Here is a 16636-nt window from a genome sequence, read left to right as displayed (position 1 = left end):
TTAGCTAATGAGACTTCATGGTCCTTGGAAAGCAGGATAAGAGGCAGGATTTTATGTGCAGGGCCAGGTGAAGAGAAACATGGATGAAATAGAAGCAGCCCCTGGGGCTAGAGGCTTCTCTACATCAGCAGCTCTCTGCAGCTACAGGAGGCATCTATTTTTTTCCAGTGCTAAGTCTGTGACTCAGGGCTTTGAACCCATGAGGAAATAATAGGCACATGCTTTACCGCTGAGCTATCCCCCAAGTCCCATGAAGACACATTCAAGCATGTTTTATTCAGTTGAAAAACCTGACTCAGAATCCTTTTTTTTTTTTTTTTTTTTTTTTTTTTTTTTTTTTTTTTTTTTTTTCCTGAAAGTCCCTTGGGTATGTGGTATAGGTTTTTCTGGTAAGGAGAACAGAATATTGCTCACTGGGTATTGAGCCAGGGTAGGTGAAGAATGAGATCTGAAGTAACAAAGGAACACAGCAGTTAGATATTAGCAATGGTGTCTCTGGATGGTCAGCACGCTCCTTTGTGGTTAAAAACCCTTGAAACTGCAGTTAGCTTGTCCACTCTTCATCAGAACCTAAGGCCCCTGGCGTTCTCCCACACATCATAATGTGCTTTGTGGTTCTGATATGACCTGATTTTGTAGACTTTTCTAGATAGTCTACAGGGGATATCCAGTCCATCACAATGAGGGAGGGCAAAGAGTTCCCTCATCCCATGAATATACCACCAATCTCATAAATATTCATTAAAAATGTCTTTAGAATATGCAACACAGAATCGACTGGACTCCCCCTGACTACTTTGGGGTAGCCCAGTCTAATTTCTCTTTGGAGTGTTTGCTTAGCTAAATAAATTTCTTCTCATATTCTCCTCTCCTCCTCAAGTTCTTTCTTTCAAAATCACAAGAAGCCAGAGACACCCTCCCCAAAGTAACAGTACCTGATTTAGGTTTTTGCATGTTTTCAAGTGAGGTGATAGAATACTGAGCTGGTAATGGCATCAGCCATTTATCACACAGCTGTGGATGAACACTGCAACCAGCTCACAGTTTCTGAAGCTCATAGGGAGGCAGGGCTTCTATGAGAGTCCACAGGTACATTGTGCACAGCATAGCTGTTTCTGCATGTGTGTGTATGGATCAGGTGAGTCAATGTGCTGGATGTAAAACACAGTTTACAACTGTTGGCACATCATTCGGTTCTCCTGAGAGAAGTGTCAGAAATTGAGGTACTTCTCTGGGTCTTCAAGAGGCAGTCACATACATAGTTATCCACAGACCAATAGGCATGTGTACCGAATCCATCTCCTCAAAAGGAAAAACACAACCCACTCATTACTTACCAAGCTAAGCTTTTTCCAGAACTCTGGTCCCTCTTCCATCTCTCTGAGACTCGGTGGAATGTACCAAAAGCAAACATTGGTGTATTCAGGCTGATTATAAAAAAGTAGAATGAGAAGAATGCTGTTTTGTTACCTTAAGATTCATCTTAAAATGCAATTAAACAAAGACTTATAAACTCTATGCTAGTCTCTTAAGAATCATCAAGTGTGTATAACTTACAAGACAGCCAAGCTCTTGCATAGTAGCTCTTCATGACTTCTGACAATACTTTACCAGAGTTTGGATCTAGAAGGTTCTCTTTCCTCTACATAAGGGTGGGCTCAAAACCCAGCACGCACATATGCACACACACACACACACACACACACACACACACACACACGCACACACACTCACACATACACACACACTGTAACATAGCCATTGTCTCTATCTTCATTGGAGCACAGTGTAAGACAAAGCATGCCAAAGACCATCAAAAGACATGTACTCGACCAGCACTGAGTATATTATGGGGTGGATTCTCAAGTGAGACACAACTCCTTTTACTCAGAAGTCACTGCAGATGATAGCCACTTTCTTCCCTGGACACTCAGCACTAACAGTTATTGAGACATCTTTGATACTTTCTCACTACAAATGTAGTTTGTAGCCAGTAACCAATGCTCGCAGTTCTTAATAGTTCCTGGGTTGTCAGCACTCCACTATGAAGTCTGCGGTACTTCAGAAAGAATAAACAGCCAGCTTCTTCTATCTTAAGATCAAGACTAGTACCACATGGAGTTCTGCTGTCGGTGGATTTTTTAAATCATCACTGAGAACCGAGGGATGTTTCCAGCTCACCACGATAACTTCTTGATCCGCTCACCCTTTCATCTTTGAAATTTCTAACATTCTCATTGGATTTGACAAAAAGAAAGAGTTACAAATCTCTGAACTATAGAGTAGTTTTTACAAAAGAACTGCTGTGCAGTTCAGCTCAATTTCCACGCCCCTTTATCACAAATCTGCAAAATTTACATTTGGGCACCTGATTTATAATAGATTTAGTTCCTCTAGATAGACTGTGCTGAGCTTCTAAATTCTTTCATCATTTAAAAAGAATACATTTTTTTCAAACACTAATTAGAAAGAGGAAGAAAATAGTAGTTTGCTGTCATTTGCTTCTAGGAATTAATGTATAAATCGCAGGCACCCAACCCCAGTACCACTGGCGTCTATTAGAAATGTATTAGCCTTCACCTCCAAGCCCACCCATTTTGGTACTCTACAGTAATGGTGGTGGGCCCTGTAAGTATTGTAAATGTTGCCAGATCTAATATTATATGTTGTCATCAGTGGGTGCTGGAGGAATGCTAAAGGAAGAGGTGGCTCTTCTCAGTTCACTATGTATACTTCATGAGTCCCATGAAGAATCTGGATTGATTTCAGCAGCCCTGAGAGTCCAGAAGCAAGTAGTTATTGCTTTAGAGACATCACAGCAAAATGGCAGTTCTGCTTCCTGGCATACTGCCCAGGCACGTTTGGAGGGTGGGAGTTGTCACCAGCCAGACACTTTGCCCCAGTGACTTGAATGATGCATCTCATGAGTAGTCTGCAGCTACTTCTAAGCTATCACCCCTGCAGGAAGATGGCTTCCTTCCGAAAGCATAACATAGATTTCTGGTGAGTCTTGCCAAGGCAACATTTCAGGGAACTTAGCCACACTCAATCTGCTTCTCAGCCCTGTGAGGGAGTGGCCTCTTTTTTCCTTGTTCCATCTCAGTTCCAGAAGGGCTGAGGTCAGCTTTATCTGTACAGTTTTAGGGAACTATTTCATTCCTACAAGATCACCTCTCATGCCCCAGGTCACTGCTAATCATTGTATGTATGTGTGTATGTATGTATGTATGCCCCATGTGTGTACAAATATAAATGTATGTGTGTATGTATAGGTGTGTATGCACTGCTATATCTATGTATCATATCTGTCTACCCATCATCTAGTTATCTACCATCCCATCTGTTCATACATTTATCAACCTGTATTCTTCTCACTTCGAGTTACTGGGCCACTTTGGTTTTTCCTTTTTTTTTTAATTTAATTTAATTTTATTTTACAATATAATTTAGTTCTACATATCAGCCATGGATTTCTTTGTTCTCCTCCCTCCCACCCCCCTCCCCTTTCCCCCAACCCACCCCCTTTCCCACTTCCTCCAGGGCAAAGCCTCCCCAAGGATTGAGATCAACCTGGTAGACTCAGTCCAGGCAGGTCCAGTCCCCTCCTCCCAGGCCGAGCCAAGCGGTATTGCATAGGCCCCAGGTTTCAAACAGCCACCTCATGCAATGAGCACAGGACCTGCCTGGTCCCACTGCCTGGGTGCCTCCCAAACAGATCAAGCCAATCAACTGTCTCACCTATTCAGAGGGCCTGATCCAGTTGGGGGCCCCTCAGCCATTTGTTCATAGTTCATGTGTTTCCATTCATTTGGCTATTTGTCCCTGTGCTTTATCCAACCTTAGTCTCAACAATTCTCGCTCATATAAACCCTCCTCTTTATTGCTAATTGGACTCCCGGAGCTCCACTCGGGGCCTAGCCGTGGATCTCTGCATCCATTTCCCTCAGTCGTTAGATGGGGTTTCTAGCATGACAATTAGGGTGTTTGGCCATCCAATCACCAGAGTAGGTCAGTTCGGGCTGTCTCTTGACCATTAGCCAGAACCTGGAAACAACCTAGATGCCCTTCAACTGAAGAATGGATAAATAAAATGTGGTACATATACACAATGGAATACTACTCAGCAGAGAAAAACAATGACATCATGAGGTTTGCAGGCAAATGGATGGATCTAGAAAAAATCATTCTGAGTGAGGTAGCCCAGACTCAGAAAGACAAACATGGTATGTACTCACTCATAGGAGGATACCAGATGTGGAACAAGGATGACTGTACTGCTACTCACATCACCAGGGAGGCTACCTGGAAAACAGGACCCCAAGAAAGACATGGGGATCGCCCAATGACGGAGAAATGGATGAGATCTACATGAACAGCCTGGACATGAGTGGGGGTAATGAAGGGCGAGGGTTGAGGGAAAGAGCTTGGGGGAGTGGGAGATCCCAGCTGGATCAAGAACAGAGAGGGAGAACAAAGAATAGGAGACCATGGTAAATGAAGACCACATGAGAATAGGAAGAAGCAAAGTGCTAGAGAGGACCACAGAAATCCACAAAGATACCCCCACAATAGAATGCTGGCAATGGTTTTTCCTTTTGAATGGACCCTACTATGCCATCAATTTTTATTCATTGTTATTTATGTGAAAACACTATAAAACATGCCACAGCAGCTTATCTGTGTGGCATACTATCTATGTCTCCAGTCAGGCCCTAGGCTGTTCAAGTCCATTTCCTTGTGCAACTTTCTTTCAGCTATTGTGATAGTCACATTTCCTGTGGCCCCCTCTGCTCAACATTCTCTTTGAATGGCATGGCTCCCTCAAGTGACCATTGACAAAGTGTCAAGCCCTCTGACACTTCACTGGAGGACATTTGGTCCTCTGTTTGGTGGCATAAACTCACTTTAGTCATTTCCAAAATGAGTGAGTAGGAAAAAAGTCTTTGCATGTTCACAAAGAACAACCTTGAGTTTTCTCCTGTTTGTCCCTTCTGCAGCTTCTGTCACATGCAGTGACTTCCTGCAAGGGTGTCAAAGCACTAATGGCTGTTTTCAGAGCAGAATCATACAGATGCCACTTTCTTTTCATTTCCTTCATATATGAAAGCATGACCTCTGACCTCTGATACCACAGGAGCACCCTCAGTCTAGAATGTCTATAAACCACAACATTTTGAAGGCACGTAAAGGTGAAGAGTGTGTTGTCTGAATCTTAGATGGTCTTATAATAATAATAATAATAATAATAATAATAATAATAATAATAATCTGGAGCTAGATATTGAGTTGAAAGCCAAAAGATCAGAGAAGCAGAACAAGCCACAGCCAACCTCACCTCGCCAATTCCTCAGCTGATCCTGTTTCCTCAGACTGAAAGCCTCTGAGTCCTTACCCAAATGGATCTCAACTGAACTACTTTAGTTCCTGTCTCCTCATGCCTTATATGCCTTTCTCCATCCTGCCGTCACTTCCTGAGATGAAAGATATGTGTGCTTCCCAGTACTTGGATTAAAGGTGTGTGCCACTACTGCCTGGCTCTTTTTGCAGTGTGGCCTTGAGCTCATAGAGATCCACATGGATCTCTGCCTCCCCAGTGATACGATTAAGGGTGTGTGTCACCACTGCTTGACCTCTATGTCTAATCTAGTGACTGGGTCTGTCCTCTGATCCTCATGCAAGTTTATTAGGGTACACAATATATTACCACAACTGTAGAAAAAATGGTCTCACATGGCGCGCATCTGCCCAGCATGTTTCCCTGCACACATGGGATACCCCCGGGGGGAGGGGGCCCGCATAATAAATCATAACAAATGGTAGCAACAAGGACATTATCAAAATCTCTTAAGGGCCACTTCCATTATAGTCTAGTTTTCAAAGAGAAAAACAAATATGGGTTTTGTTATCAATACTAGGAAGGGTTATTGATGAATTAATGGTCACCAATAGTTATTAAATTCAATTTCTGTAAAACAAAGTTATATCTACACTATCTTTCAATCAGAATAACAGTAACATGATGTATTTTGTTAAGTATAAATGCAGACTCTAGCACCCAGATTAAAATAATCAATTACGCAAATATAGAATGAAGGAGAAGCTGACAAGCAGATTTCAAAAGACTTCATATTCCTGCTTTAAAAACAAGATTGTAGTACTGAAAACTGTTTTAAAGATGGCACCAGGGATAAAGCCCAGGTTTCAGAGTCACAAGATTGGAATTCCAAACTCACCAGGTCACATTCTCGTGTGTGTGTGTGTGTGTGTGTGTGTGTGTGTGTGTGTGTGTGTGTGTATGTGTGTGTAGACTTAAGCATCATTTCATAGGTACCTTCCACTTCTTATTTGAGACAGGGTCTCTCGCTGGTTTGGAATTTTCCAAGTAGGCCAGGCTGTCTGGTCAATAAGCTCCAGAGATCCATCTGCCTATACCTCCCTAGTGCTGACATTACCAGCATGCACCACACATCAAACATTTTACATGGGTACTGGAAATCAGACTTGGGTCCTTTGGCTTACACAGTAAGCATGTTACTGACAGCCATTTCCCCAGTCCCTAACCAGGTCTTGTCTTAGACAAACACCACATGTTCTGGGCCTCTGCTTCCTGCACTGTAATGTGGGGGTAACACTGTCTGCACCATGGGCTCAGCTGGATGAGCAGAAAGAGAATTTATTTCCAGTGGTTGGTAGCATATCTGCCACACAGCAGGCACTATGTAAGGTTAATGACTATTCCTTAGGGCCATCCCAGTAGAAGGAGATGTCCTTTTCAAGTGGATGTACAGCCTCATTAAAATCTGCACTAGCTGAGACAAATCACTATGAACATTTCTGAACACCATATTTGAAAGGAAATCCTAAGATGTATAGAGTATCTAAAGAAGGCTAACCAAATTGCTCAGCATTGGAAGCAGGATTTCTATGTTGTAGAAACTGGAGGAGAAATTAGAATGAGAAGATGACTTCTGTCATATGTCTGTGCCCAGAAACTCAGAGACTCCTAAGGAAGTGGGGTAGAATGGCTAATCTGCAATGAATTAGTGTTATCAAAAGAGATTTCTCACATTGTAAGAAATGGATAGTGCATCAGTGAACACCAGAGTCTTCAGAGGACTGAAAAATAGTAAGAGTGAACAGAGGGCAGAGTTTAATGGCAAGAAATTAAGCTAGAAATAGAGACAAGATTTGCTTTGCAATGGGCTTCTCCATATGCCATGCTTGGGGGTGCTCAGCTTGATTCTAGAGGCAGTGTGGAGTCACAATAGAGTGGCAGTCTAGCTATAACTTACATTTTGGAAAAGCATTCAAGCTGTGGTGTCTGGAGATGGGCTAGGTGAAAGGGGAAGACACTGCCCACCTGAGAAGTGATTGGCTCTGAAGCAAGACAGAGAGGAGAAGACCAAGTAGATAAGCAGAAGAAAAGGGGTGTGTTGAAAGGTGCTGTTGAGATTTTTGCCTGGGCAGATCATGCTTCTAATAACCCAAAGAAAATGTGAGCGTTTGGTAAGAAAAATGGTTACACACCAGCTTCCGGAAAGGTGAGTTGGAGGTGAAGTTTCTGTGGACTCTAGGGAAAACTACAAGATAAGCATATACAAAAGTCAAGGGTGGAGCCAAATACAATGATAATGGATGCCAAACACAGAGGACAGAATCTTTCATGAGACTCTGCTGATAGAATAAAGGATGAAGGACAAAAGAGTAGGAGAGGATATTCAAATGGTATTGGACAAAGAGGACCTCACACCAAGGCTGAGAAGAGAAAGTCATAGGGGAAGGTCAAAGAAACCATGGCAGTTGAGAACATCAGGATGGAGTGGGAAACCGTGTAAAATATAGCAGAAGTCCAAGAAGTCTAAATGAGATGTGTTAGACTTCAGCAAGTAAAGAGGTCACCATGATCACATCAAGCTGTGTGAGATAAGTGATCTGAGGTAATTCACAAGGCGCTGGGTACACATGGGGGTGGTAAGCATCCATAGCTAGAACATGAGCATTCAGAGCTATCTGAAAGAGGAAGAACCAGTGAGCTCTCCATAGTAGGAAGCTGTTCGAGCACAGTTTGATGCCTGTCATAAAGGCTCTAGGATGAGACTTCCTGTCATGCACAGGAGGTTGACAAGATGTCCTTCATGCCTCTAAAAGTCTATGAATCCCAATAAGACTTCCTAATGTAGAATTCAAGAAGACAAAAACAAAAAGGTGAATAATACAGACTCCCTCATGAGATTGAAATGAAAATGTGAACAGGAGTCTAAGAAGGAGTATATCTCCAGGAAAATAACTATCAGATCTTAGATCCAACACAGAAAAAAAGACAGAGTTATGGTTTTCAGGGGACTATGAATAATGCAGAATTCATTTGAAATGATAACTTTCAATCATCTTCAAGAAGATAGACATTACTTTAGCTCTTTTCAGGAAAAGACATTTAAGTGCTGGATGCTCTATTTTCCTATGCTCATTTACAATTTCTAATGTACTTAGTGTCTTTCTCGCTCTCTGTCTCTGTCTCTGTCTTTCTCCCTCTCCTCTTTCCTCCTCTACATCTCTCTCTTCCTCTCCATTTTAAAATTAACTTCCTCTCCATTTAAAATTACATGTGAAATTCAAGCCTGTAGCAGGAATCTTAACAGTTCTTATTAATAAATTCAAACCTGAGGCCAGTTATTGGGGTCAATGCTGGTAGATCAGAGAGACAGAACAAGCCACAGCTATCTCACCTCGCTAATTCCTCTGCTGGTCTTGTTTCCTCAGACTGGAGGCCTCTGAGTCCTCATTCAGAATGGGTCTCAGCTGAATTGCTGCTCAAAAGCCTGAATGCTTAACCAGGTCAAATGCTTAACTAGCCAAATGTTTCTAGTTTCTGGTCCTCACGCCTTATATTCCTTTCTGCTTTCTACCACCACTGGGATTAAAGGCTCGCTTTCTGGGATTAAAGGCGTGTGTCACCATGCCTGGCCGTTTCCAATGTGGCCTTGAACTCACAGAGATCCAGAGGGATTTCTATCTCTGGAATGCTAGGATTAAAGGCGTGAGTGCCACCATTTTCTAGCCTCTGTATCTAGTGGCTGTCTGTTCTCTGACCCCAGATAAATTTATTAGGGTACACAATATTTTGGGGAACACAATACCACCACACAAGGCCTAATTCTACTTGATTTCTTGAAATAAAATTCAAGGGAGACAAATGAAAATCAAATGCAAAAGTCCTTACAGTAGGGCTTGGCTGCAACCCAGTGGTCAGGCATGTGCTATGCCTGTGGACTCAGTTTCAATGCTCAGATCCAGTAAGGAAGAAAACCTGAAACCCTGTAGCAGAAATTCTAGAAGGGTCATACAGGAAGCTTCCTATCCTATAGGAGCCAGCTAGTTTCTACAGAGAAAGTAATAGTCATGGGTTTAAAGAGATGGCTCAGCTGTTAAGAGCATGTACTGCTCTTGTGGAGTGTCTGAGTTCCAGAGTCTTTTTTGGGCAGCTCACAAACACCTATAACACCAGCTCCATGGGGTCTAACACCCTTTCCTGGCCTCTGTAGATACTACACTCATGTGCACATACCCACACATAGACGGACACACACACACACACACACACACACACACACACACACACACACAGACATAATTAAAAATAAAAAATAGTAAATATTAAAAAAACACCCAGAGCCAAAGCCTACCTAACAATTAAAGCTCACCTTACAACAATATGAATTTAATTCTCCAAAGATGGTGCTAAGTGCCCCCCTCCCTTTCCAGGACCTTTAGGAAGATGTTATCTGTGGCATTGAACATGTCATCTTTTTCCCTCAGCACTTTTACTCTCAACAAAAACAGACAAACAAAAACCCACCATGCAATTCCAAAGTGCACAGTGTTTTTCCTGAGTACTGTGGAAATAAATTAACCCAAATTTGGGAAAATAAAGGGGAAACTCAAAGTCAGGAAAAATATAAAATGTGACTCTAACTTAAACCAACAATGTGACCACTGGTTCTCCTCTGTGTGTGTGTGGATATTCATAAGATATAGAGCCAGCCAAGAGATCCACCAACATGAGAATAGCTAAGGAAGACAGGATGTATCTGTTCACCTGTAATGAATAAAATGATATTTGCAGAGAAGAATGGGTGGGACTAGAGATCAGTATGTTAGGCAAATGAGGTGCTTTGTATTTTATTGTCCACTTGACAGCCTGTAACTCCAGCTCCATGGGGATACCATCTTCTGGCCTCCAGAGGCAACTAACTGCACTTATGTTCACAAACCTTCCCACATGCCTATTGGCATGTCTGTGGGGCACTGTTTTATTGATGATTGATGTAGGAGGGCCCATTTCACTGTGAGCAGTCCAAACCCTAGGTAGATGGTCATGAGTTGAATAAGAATGAAGTCACAAACATACACATAGTTTAAAAAAATACAGTCCAAATAAAACAGGGTTCTTGGGCTGGGGAGATGTGTCAATGGGTAAAAGTACTTGCTCAGGAAATATGAAGATATGAGTTAGGATTCCATCACTCAGGTAAAAAGTCAGGCATGGCTGAACAATCCTGTATCTCAGCATTGGGTGACAGGAACAGGCAGATTCCATGAGATCTAAGAACAGTCATTCTGGTTGAAAAGACAAGCTACTTGTCCAGTGAGAGACCCTACTGCAATAAGGTGGCACGATACAGAAGAGGACACCTAATGTCTTGCTCTGGCCTTCTACATGCATGTGTACACACTCATGTGTATGAATCCCCCCTCTTTCTTTCTTTCTTTCTTTCTTTCTTTCTTTCTTTCTTTCTTTCTTTCTTTCTTTCTTTCTTTCTTTCTTTCCTCCTTCCTTCCTTTCTCTCTCTCTCTCTCTCTCTCTCTCTCTCTCTCTCTCTCTCTCTCTCTCTCACACACACACACACACACACACACACAGTCGTTTTTATATTTCCTTACTTGATATTTTAGCAAAAACATTCATCTTCAGAATTACCTGACTTCTTATACACAGCAAGAGATCCAACATCTACAATGGAACATCCCATTTCCCATTGCTCTGAAGCTCATGCATGCTCATTATTTCATCAAAAGAGAGCATGTGTGCATGCTTTATACTCCCTCAGTTGGTCTTGCATACACAAGCACAGTATTTGCAACACAATTACTGCACCATTTCTGTATCAAGAAAGAGGTCATAATTTATTCAGTATTATCCCTGCTAATTATTATTGAGCATTTTAATTTTCAACACTTAAAGGCAAGTGCATTCTCTGTGAATCCAACCAAGGAAAAAAATGTTCACTAATACAGTAAATTAACATAATGGACTGTATGAATTAAGCTAATGTCTTGTTTCTTAGCCTGCAACACAAAACCAACACAATACAACAAATTAGACAATGACTGCCTTCATCACTGCTGACTGACAGGGCCAGGAGCACAATCCCACAAGCACTTACTTCCATCAGTAACTTGAATCCTTCTCTTTTCTTTATTTCATCTACCAGGTACCTAAAATTAAAACAATGTTATTTTAAAATAGCAATATTGATACTCAGAAATCCCCAAATAACGTGAATTGACTTCCATAATCTGAAGCATGGTTTCTGCTACAGAACTAGGGCTTGGGTCCAGAAGGCTCAGACAGTTCTCTCTGAGGACATCTGTAGAACCACACTCCGGGTCTCCCTGGGAGGACACATCTTGTTAAGGAGATGTGTAGCTGGAGAGTTTCTCTCCAGCTCCCTCCAAGCCCCACCAGTCCTGGAGCCCACTTATAAAATAAACACACCAACTCTTATATTGCTTACAAACTGTATGGCCATGGCAGGCTCCAGCTACAGAGATGTGGTCAATCTCACATTCTAACATGAGCTTTAACTCTGGCATGAAAGTCAAACAGAGTGAGCTACATCATATCTCATTTCTTTAAAAAAAATTTATTGGGTGTATTTATTTTATTTTACGTGTATGAGTGCTTTGCCCACATGCATGTATGTGTACCATGCAGTTCCTGTGGAGTCCTGAAGAGGGTATCAGACCTCATAGAACTGAAGTTATGAATGGTTGTGAGCAGCCATGTGGGTGTTGAGAACTGAACCTGGGTTGTCTGCAAGTGCTCTTAGCCACTGAGTCATCACTAGCCTTAATTATAGCCATCTCCTTGATGGGATTCAACATAGATATCTGAACAACTTTGCTAGATCACAGGGAGCAGTTCTGGTGTGTCACATTTGCTTGGACTTTAAATTTAAGGTCAAAGACTCTAAACTGATTATTTCTATGGCTAGAACAGAGGGCAAGAAGTGCAGTGATCAGCATTGAGTCACAAGCAAGGAGGTGTGGATAGAGCTGCGTTGTCTGTGATGGCCCATTGAATATAGAGAACATCATTTTATGATAAGCAAAGACTTGGGATATGATCAGAGCAGTAGTACAATGATACTGATCAAAAAGAATACTAATGCCCGACTCTTCTCCTGTGGCTTGGTTTTTATCTACATTTAAACAGGGACATTTCATAAGGTTCACTCCTAGGTAAAGAGCTATAGGCAAAAAAAAATGTCTACTCAGAGAGGGAAAAGCTGTTTTCTACAGGGAGAATCCCCTGATATGCTATCTAAGTCCAAGTGGTCAGCCCTAAACACATGTATATATAAGCAACACTAAATGGATTTGGTAGGGTGTGTGTGTGTGTGTGTGTGTGTGTGTGTGTGTGTGCGCGCGCGCGCGCACACACATTTGTGTATAATATTAACTGAAGAAAGGGAGGTCATGTTTGAGAGGGGAGACACAAGAGGAGTTGGGGGTAGAAATAATACAAATACCATACTCATGTATGAAACTCTCTGAAAGAATAAAAATTATAAATATAAAATCTTAAAATATTTGATCCTGGAAACAACTGATTTGGTCATATACTTAAAAATCTCACTATGTTTGACCCAGCATTTCAAATTTAGGGTTCAAATGCATTTAAGAAAATATACAAAACTTTGGAAAGAATAGTGTTTGCCAGAGAATTATTGTACTCTACTCTAAACAAAAAATGAGGGGGGAAAAAGAAAGATAGAAAGAGAGAAGGAAGTAACACACACATCAGCAAGAACTGACTTCACAACTTATGAACTCACCATGTAGCCATGGCAACCTGAGCACAATATTAAATTATATATATTTAATTAACTCTTGGGAACCTCTTCCCCACAAGAATTTTACACTCAAGTCTCATTTGATCACTTCACAAACAAATGCAATTTTTTTTTCTAGTATGGAATTGTCACATCAAGTCAGAAAAGCCTAGAATCCATGTGAAGAGGTGGAGTCTTATTTGTTTGTTTGTGTGTGTATGTGTTTGTTTTTTTTATCATTACATTACTTGCTATAGAGTATTCTAGAATGTGGATACTAAGTATTAGTTTATAAAGTTTGGTCTTTTAGTTCCTCTCAATTTTATTTACATAGATTTTTTACTGAAGATAAAATATTGATCTTTGCACATAGATATTATTTTTAAATGTATAAAATCTTACAAAATTCCATTATTAACTAGTCATATAAATCTCTTATTTTGGACAATTGTGCTGCATGTACACACAGAGAGAGTCACAGTAGGATTGACATTCTACATGCATATTCCTATCCCTGAATATTGTTTTCAGGACATGGTGTAAAGTAGCCGTAAAGTCTTGGAACCTTTAACACACAGCAAAAAGCAATTCCAGTCATCACTAAATACCAGAAAAAGTGCTTGAGATCAGTGGCCATCAAAGAAATGCTAATGAAAACATCCGACACTGAACTGGGTTTCCCACATGGTGCTGGACACAAGAACAGTGGCCTCAGGAGTAGTGAGCACATGGCAGAATGGTGGAAGCTGCCAGATGGCCACACTTTCTGACTGAAGAAACCACATTTGTGAGTCAGCTAGGAAAAAGTTAATCCTATGGACACACACACAGAGATACATATTACATTTGGAAATATATATGTACAGATGTATATGTGCACACATGTTATAACTACAGCTCTCTGTGTGTCTTCTCTACACAATTATTACAAACAAAGTTATAGTAAAGAAATCAGAGGCTAAAGGATTAGAGTGCTCTGAATGACCCGGATTTGTATGATGTACCTGTTCCAATAAGGGGGCTCTAGCTTTGTCAGTCAGCCCCTGTGCTGTAAATAACATACATGTGAAGCGTAAGAAGCAAAGCGCTGAGAAACATAGATGGCTTGATTCCATTCTCATCACTGTTTTATAAGAAAGCAAGCCTAAATAAGGGCTGGAGAGATGGCTCAGCAGTTAGGAGCATTGGCTGAGTAATCATGAAGACCAGAATTCAGATCACAGCACCCATGTAAAAAGGCAGGTATCATCCTGCACATGCCTGCCACCCCATCTCCAACAAAGCCTGAGTCAGGAGGACTACTGTGGCCTGCTAGCTGAGAAACTGAGAGCTCAGTGTTCAGGGAAAACTTTAGCTCAAAGTTTTGAGTGGAAGGTGGTAGAGGAGGGTCAATGGGTGCTTCTGATATACCTGAGCACTCAGGAATGTACACTCCCCCAGCGCATGTGCTCACACACTACATATATACACTTATAAATAAATAAACAAATCTTTTAAAAGTAAGATAAAAGCAAGCTCTATCCACATGGTCTGTATGATATGAGCATGGAGTAAAATAAGGGAGGTATTGTATGCTGTTCAAGATTGTATACTTGAATGTGGGAGAAAGGACACAGTAGGTTTGGGAGTTATTCTGTTCATTTTATGTCTTTGGGAAAAGTTTCATGAGTGTAGTTTAATGCCTACTTCTGAAAGGGAACTTGAAAGAAAGCTGTAAGCACACCAGAGAACAGCTACAACCTCTACCTATACCACAGAAGATTTGAGAATCATTCCTTATCTCAATCTCCCAAACATAAATGCATAGGCAACCTGCTACACTCAGAATGCTGGACTATGATCACCCCGAGTCCCTGTCAGAGCCTGTAGAGTGTCATGGTTTAGCAGAGCCTGGGGACTAAGGTACCATTGAGCCAACAGAAGTCTAACAGCAGTACTCTCATATGAATCCTGGTATACCTGGCTAACGAGGTTTCCATAAGAAAGGCTTCCATTGTCAGACTGCTTCGAGCACTGCTGGGGGTAACATGCTGATGCATTGGTCCATAGCGAGAAGGCCTTTACCAGCGTTAACTTACTCTGTTACTTCAGTTATTGAGGAGGCGGGATGGCTGCAGAATGTTAACTGAAAACCCGGCACTGGCTAACGTTCACTGGTCGTACTCAACGTGTAAGAAATGAGTCCTCCTGTGCTCACAGGGCAGCCACTGTGGCACCATGCGTCCCATGCTTACACATCTATGTCCCCCAAAAGGGACAACCAGGACTAGAGCAGACATTCTCTTCATGCGCCGACCCCTCTCTGTGTAGCAAGACTACCTTCCCTCAAGGCCTTATGGAAGTCTTCCTGTGTCTTATTGGCTGAGTCACAGACCCAGCTCTGCACTAATTGTTAGCAAAATAATGTTCTCAGCCAGAACATTGCTCCCTCAATGACATCAAGCTCCTGTCATCAGTGTCCCTGACTGGTGGAAGCTGAGTGAGGAAGGTCTTTAGTTACAGACATTCTAGAGCCTTCCACATCCTCATAGGCATATGACTCTCCAGGGGAAGAGTAGAGAAGTACATATTGCCCAAGCAAGTTAGACTGTGTTGATGACATTTTCTTCTGACAAATCAACCAATCATAGCTCCTAGATGCCAACTATCTCACGGAGCATGTCTCAGAGACACTGATTTAGAAGCACTTCTATGAGGAACCTGGATCTTCTTCATACATGAAATGGGGTGTCAGAAGGGAATCCCAGTAAGTTCTGGGTCATGTCTGTCTGCATCTACGAAGGTGATTTGTTATTTATAATTCTTAAATATATGAAATCAACCTAAAAATTAAAACATGTTTTTATTTTTTAGAAAGCCTATTATTATATGGAAGAAGCCAGATAAGAGATACACATTCAGCTTGGGGCAGATGCCTTTCTACCAGGACCATACAAGCAACCCTACTTCAGAAGGAACCCAATTTCACTAACTTCCTTCTTGTGCCTTACAGTAAGTTTGTCATAGAAGACAGAGGAGAAAAGATGTCTACATCAACATTATGGGGCAAAGCTTACTGTGGTACTCTGGCTGGATGCTGCAATGTACAATAACCAGCATCATATTCAAAATATTGCTCATTGTATGGAGGCATGCCTTCCTAATGCTACAGACCTTCCACTCTCCAAGCTGTTACATTGAAATGTTTGGCTTTAGGGGCTGTAGAGATAGCTCAGCAGTTTAGAACACTCACTGTTCTTCAGAGGACCCAGGTTCAGTTCCCAGTACCCACACAGTACCTCACAGCTACCTGTAACTGAAGCTCCAGGGAATCTACCAACCTCTTCTGGCCTCTGAGGATTCATAACTATCCATAACTCCAGTTCCAAGGGACCCAACACCTTCCTCTGGCCTCTGTAGATATCAGGCATAGAAACAATGCACATATGTACATGTAGGCAAAACACTGAGACATATAATGTAAGAAGGAATAAATTTTACATGATAGGATTTCATTTGTCCTTCTGGCAAGCCATTTTTTT

General features: G+C 41.6%; 1 protein-coding gene across 1 annotated transcript in view; it reads right to left on the bottom strand.

Annotated features, from left to right (window-relative positions):
- The window catches only part of Gadl1 (glutamate decarboxylase like 1), a 159035-nt gene that overhangs the window by 51576 nt on the left and 90823 nt on the right, over positions 1-16636 (bottom strand). Inside the window, exons 12-13 of the mRNA XM_059267166.1 lie at positions 11445-11496; positions 1338-1427 (exon numbers count right to left, since the gene is read on the bottom strand). Of these exons, the coding sequence (XP_059123149.1) occupies positions 1338-1427; positions 11445-11496 (142 nt within the window). The remainder of the gene's footprint in view (positions 1-1337; positions 1428-11444; positions 11497-16636) is intronic.

The sequence above is a fragment of the Peromyscus eremicus genome, chromosome 7 (assembly GCF_949786415.1).
Source record: "Peromyscus eremicus chromosome 7, PerEre_H2_v1, whole genome shotgun sequence".
Taxonomy (NCBI): domain Eukaryota; kingdom Metazoa; phylum Chordata; class Mammalia; order Rodentia; family Cricetidae; genus Peromyscus; species Peromyscus eremicus.
Note: the sequence above shows the minus strand (reverse complement) of the source record. Positions and strands in the feature narration are given on the sequence as shown.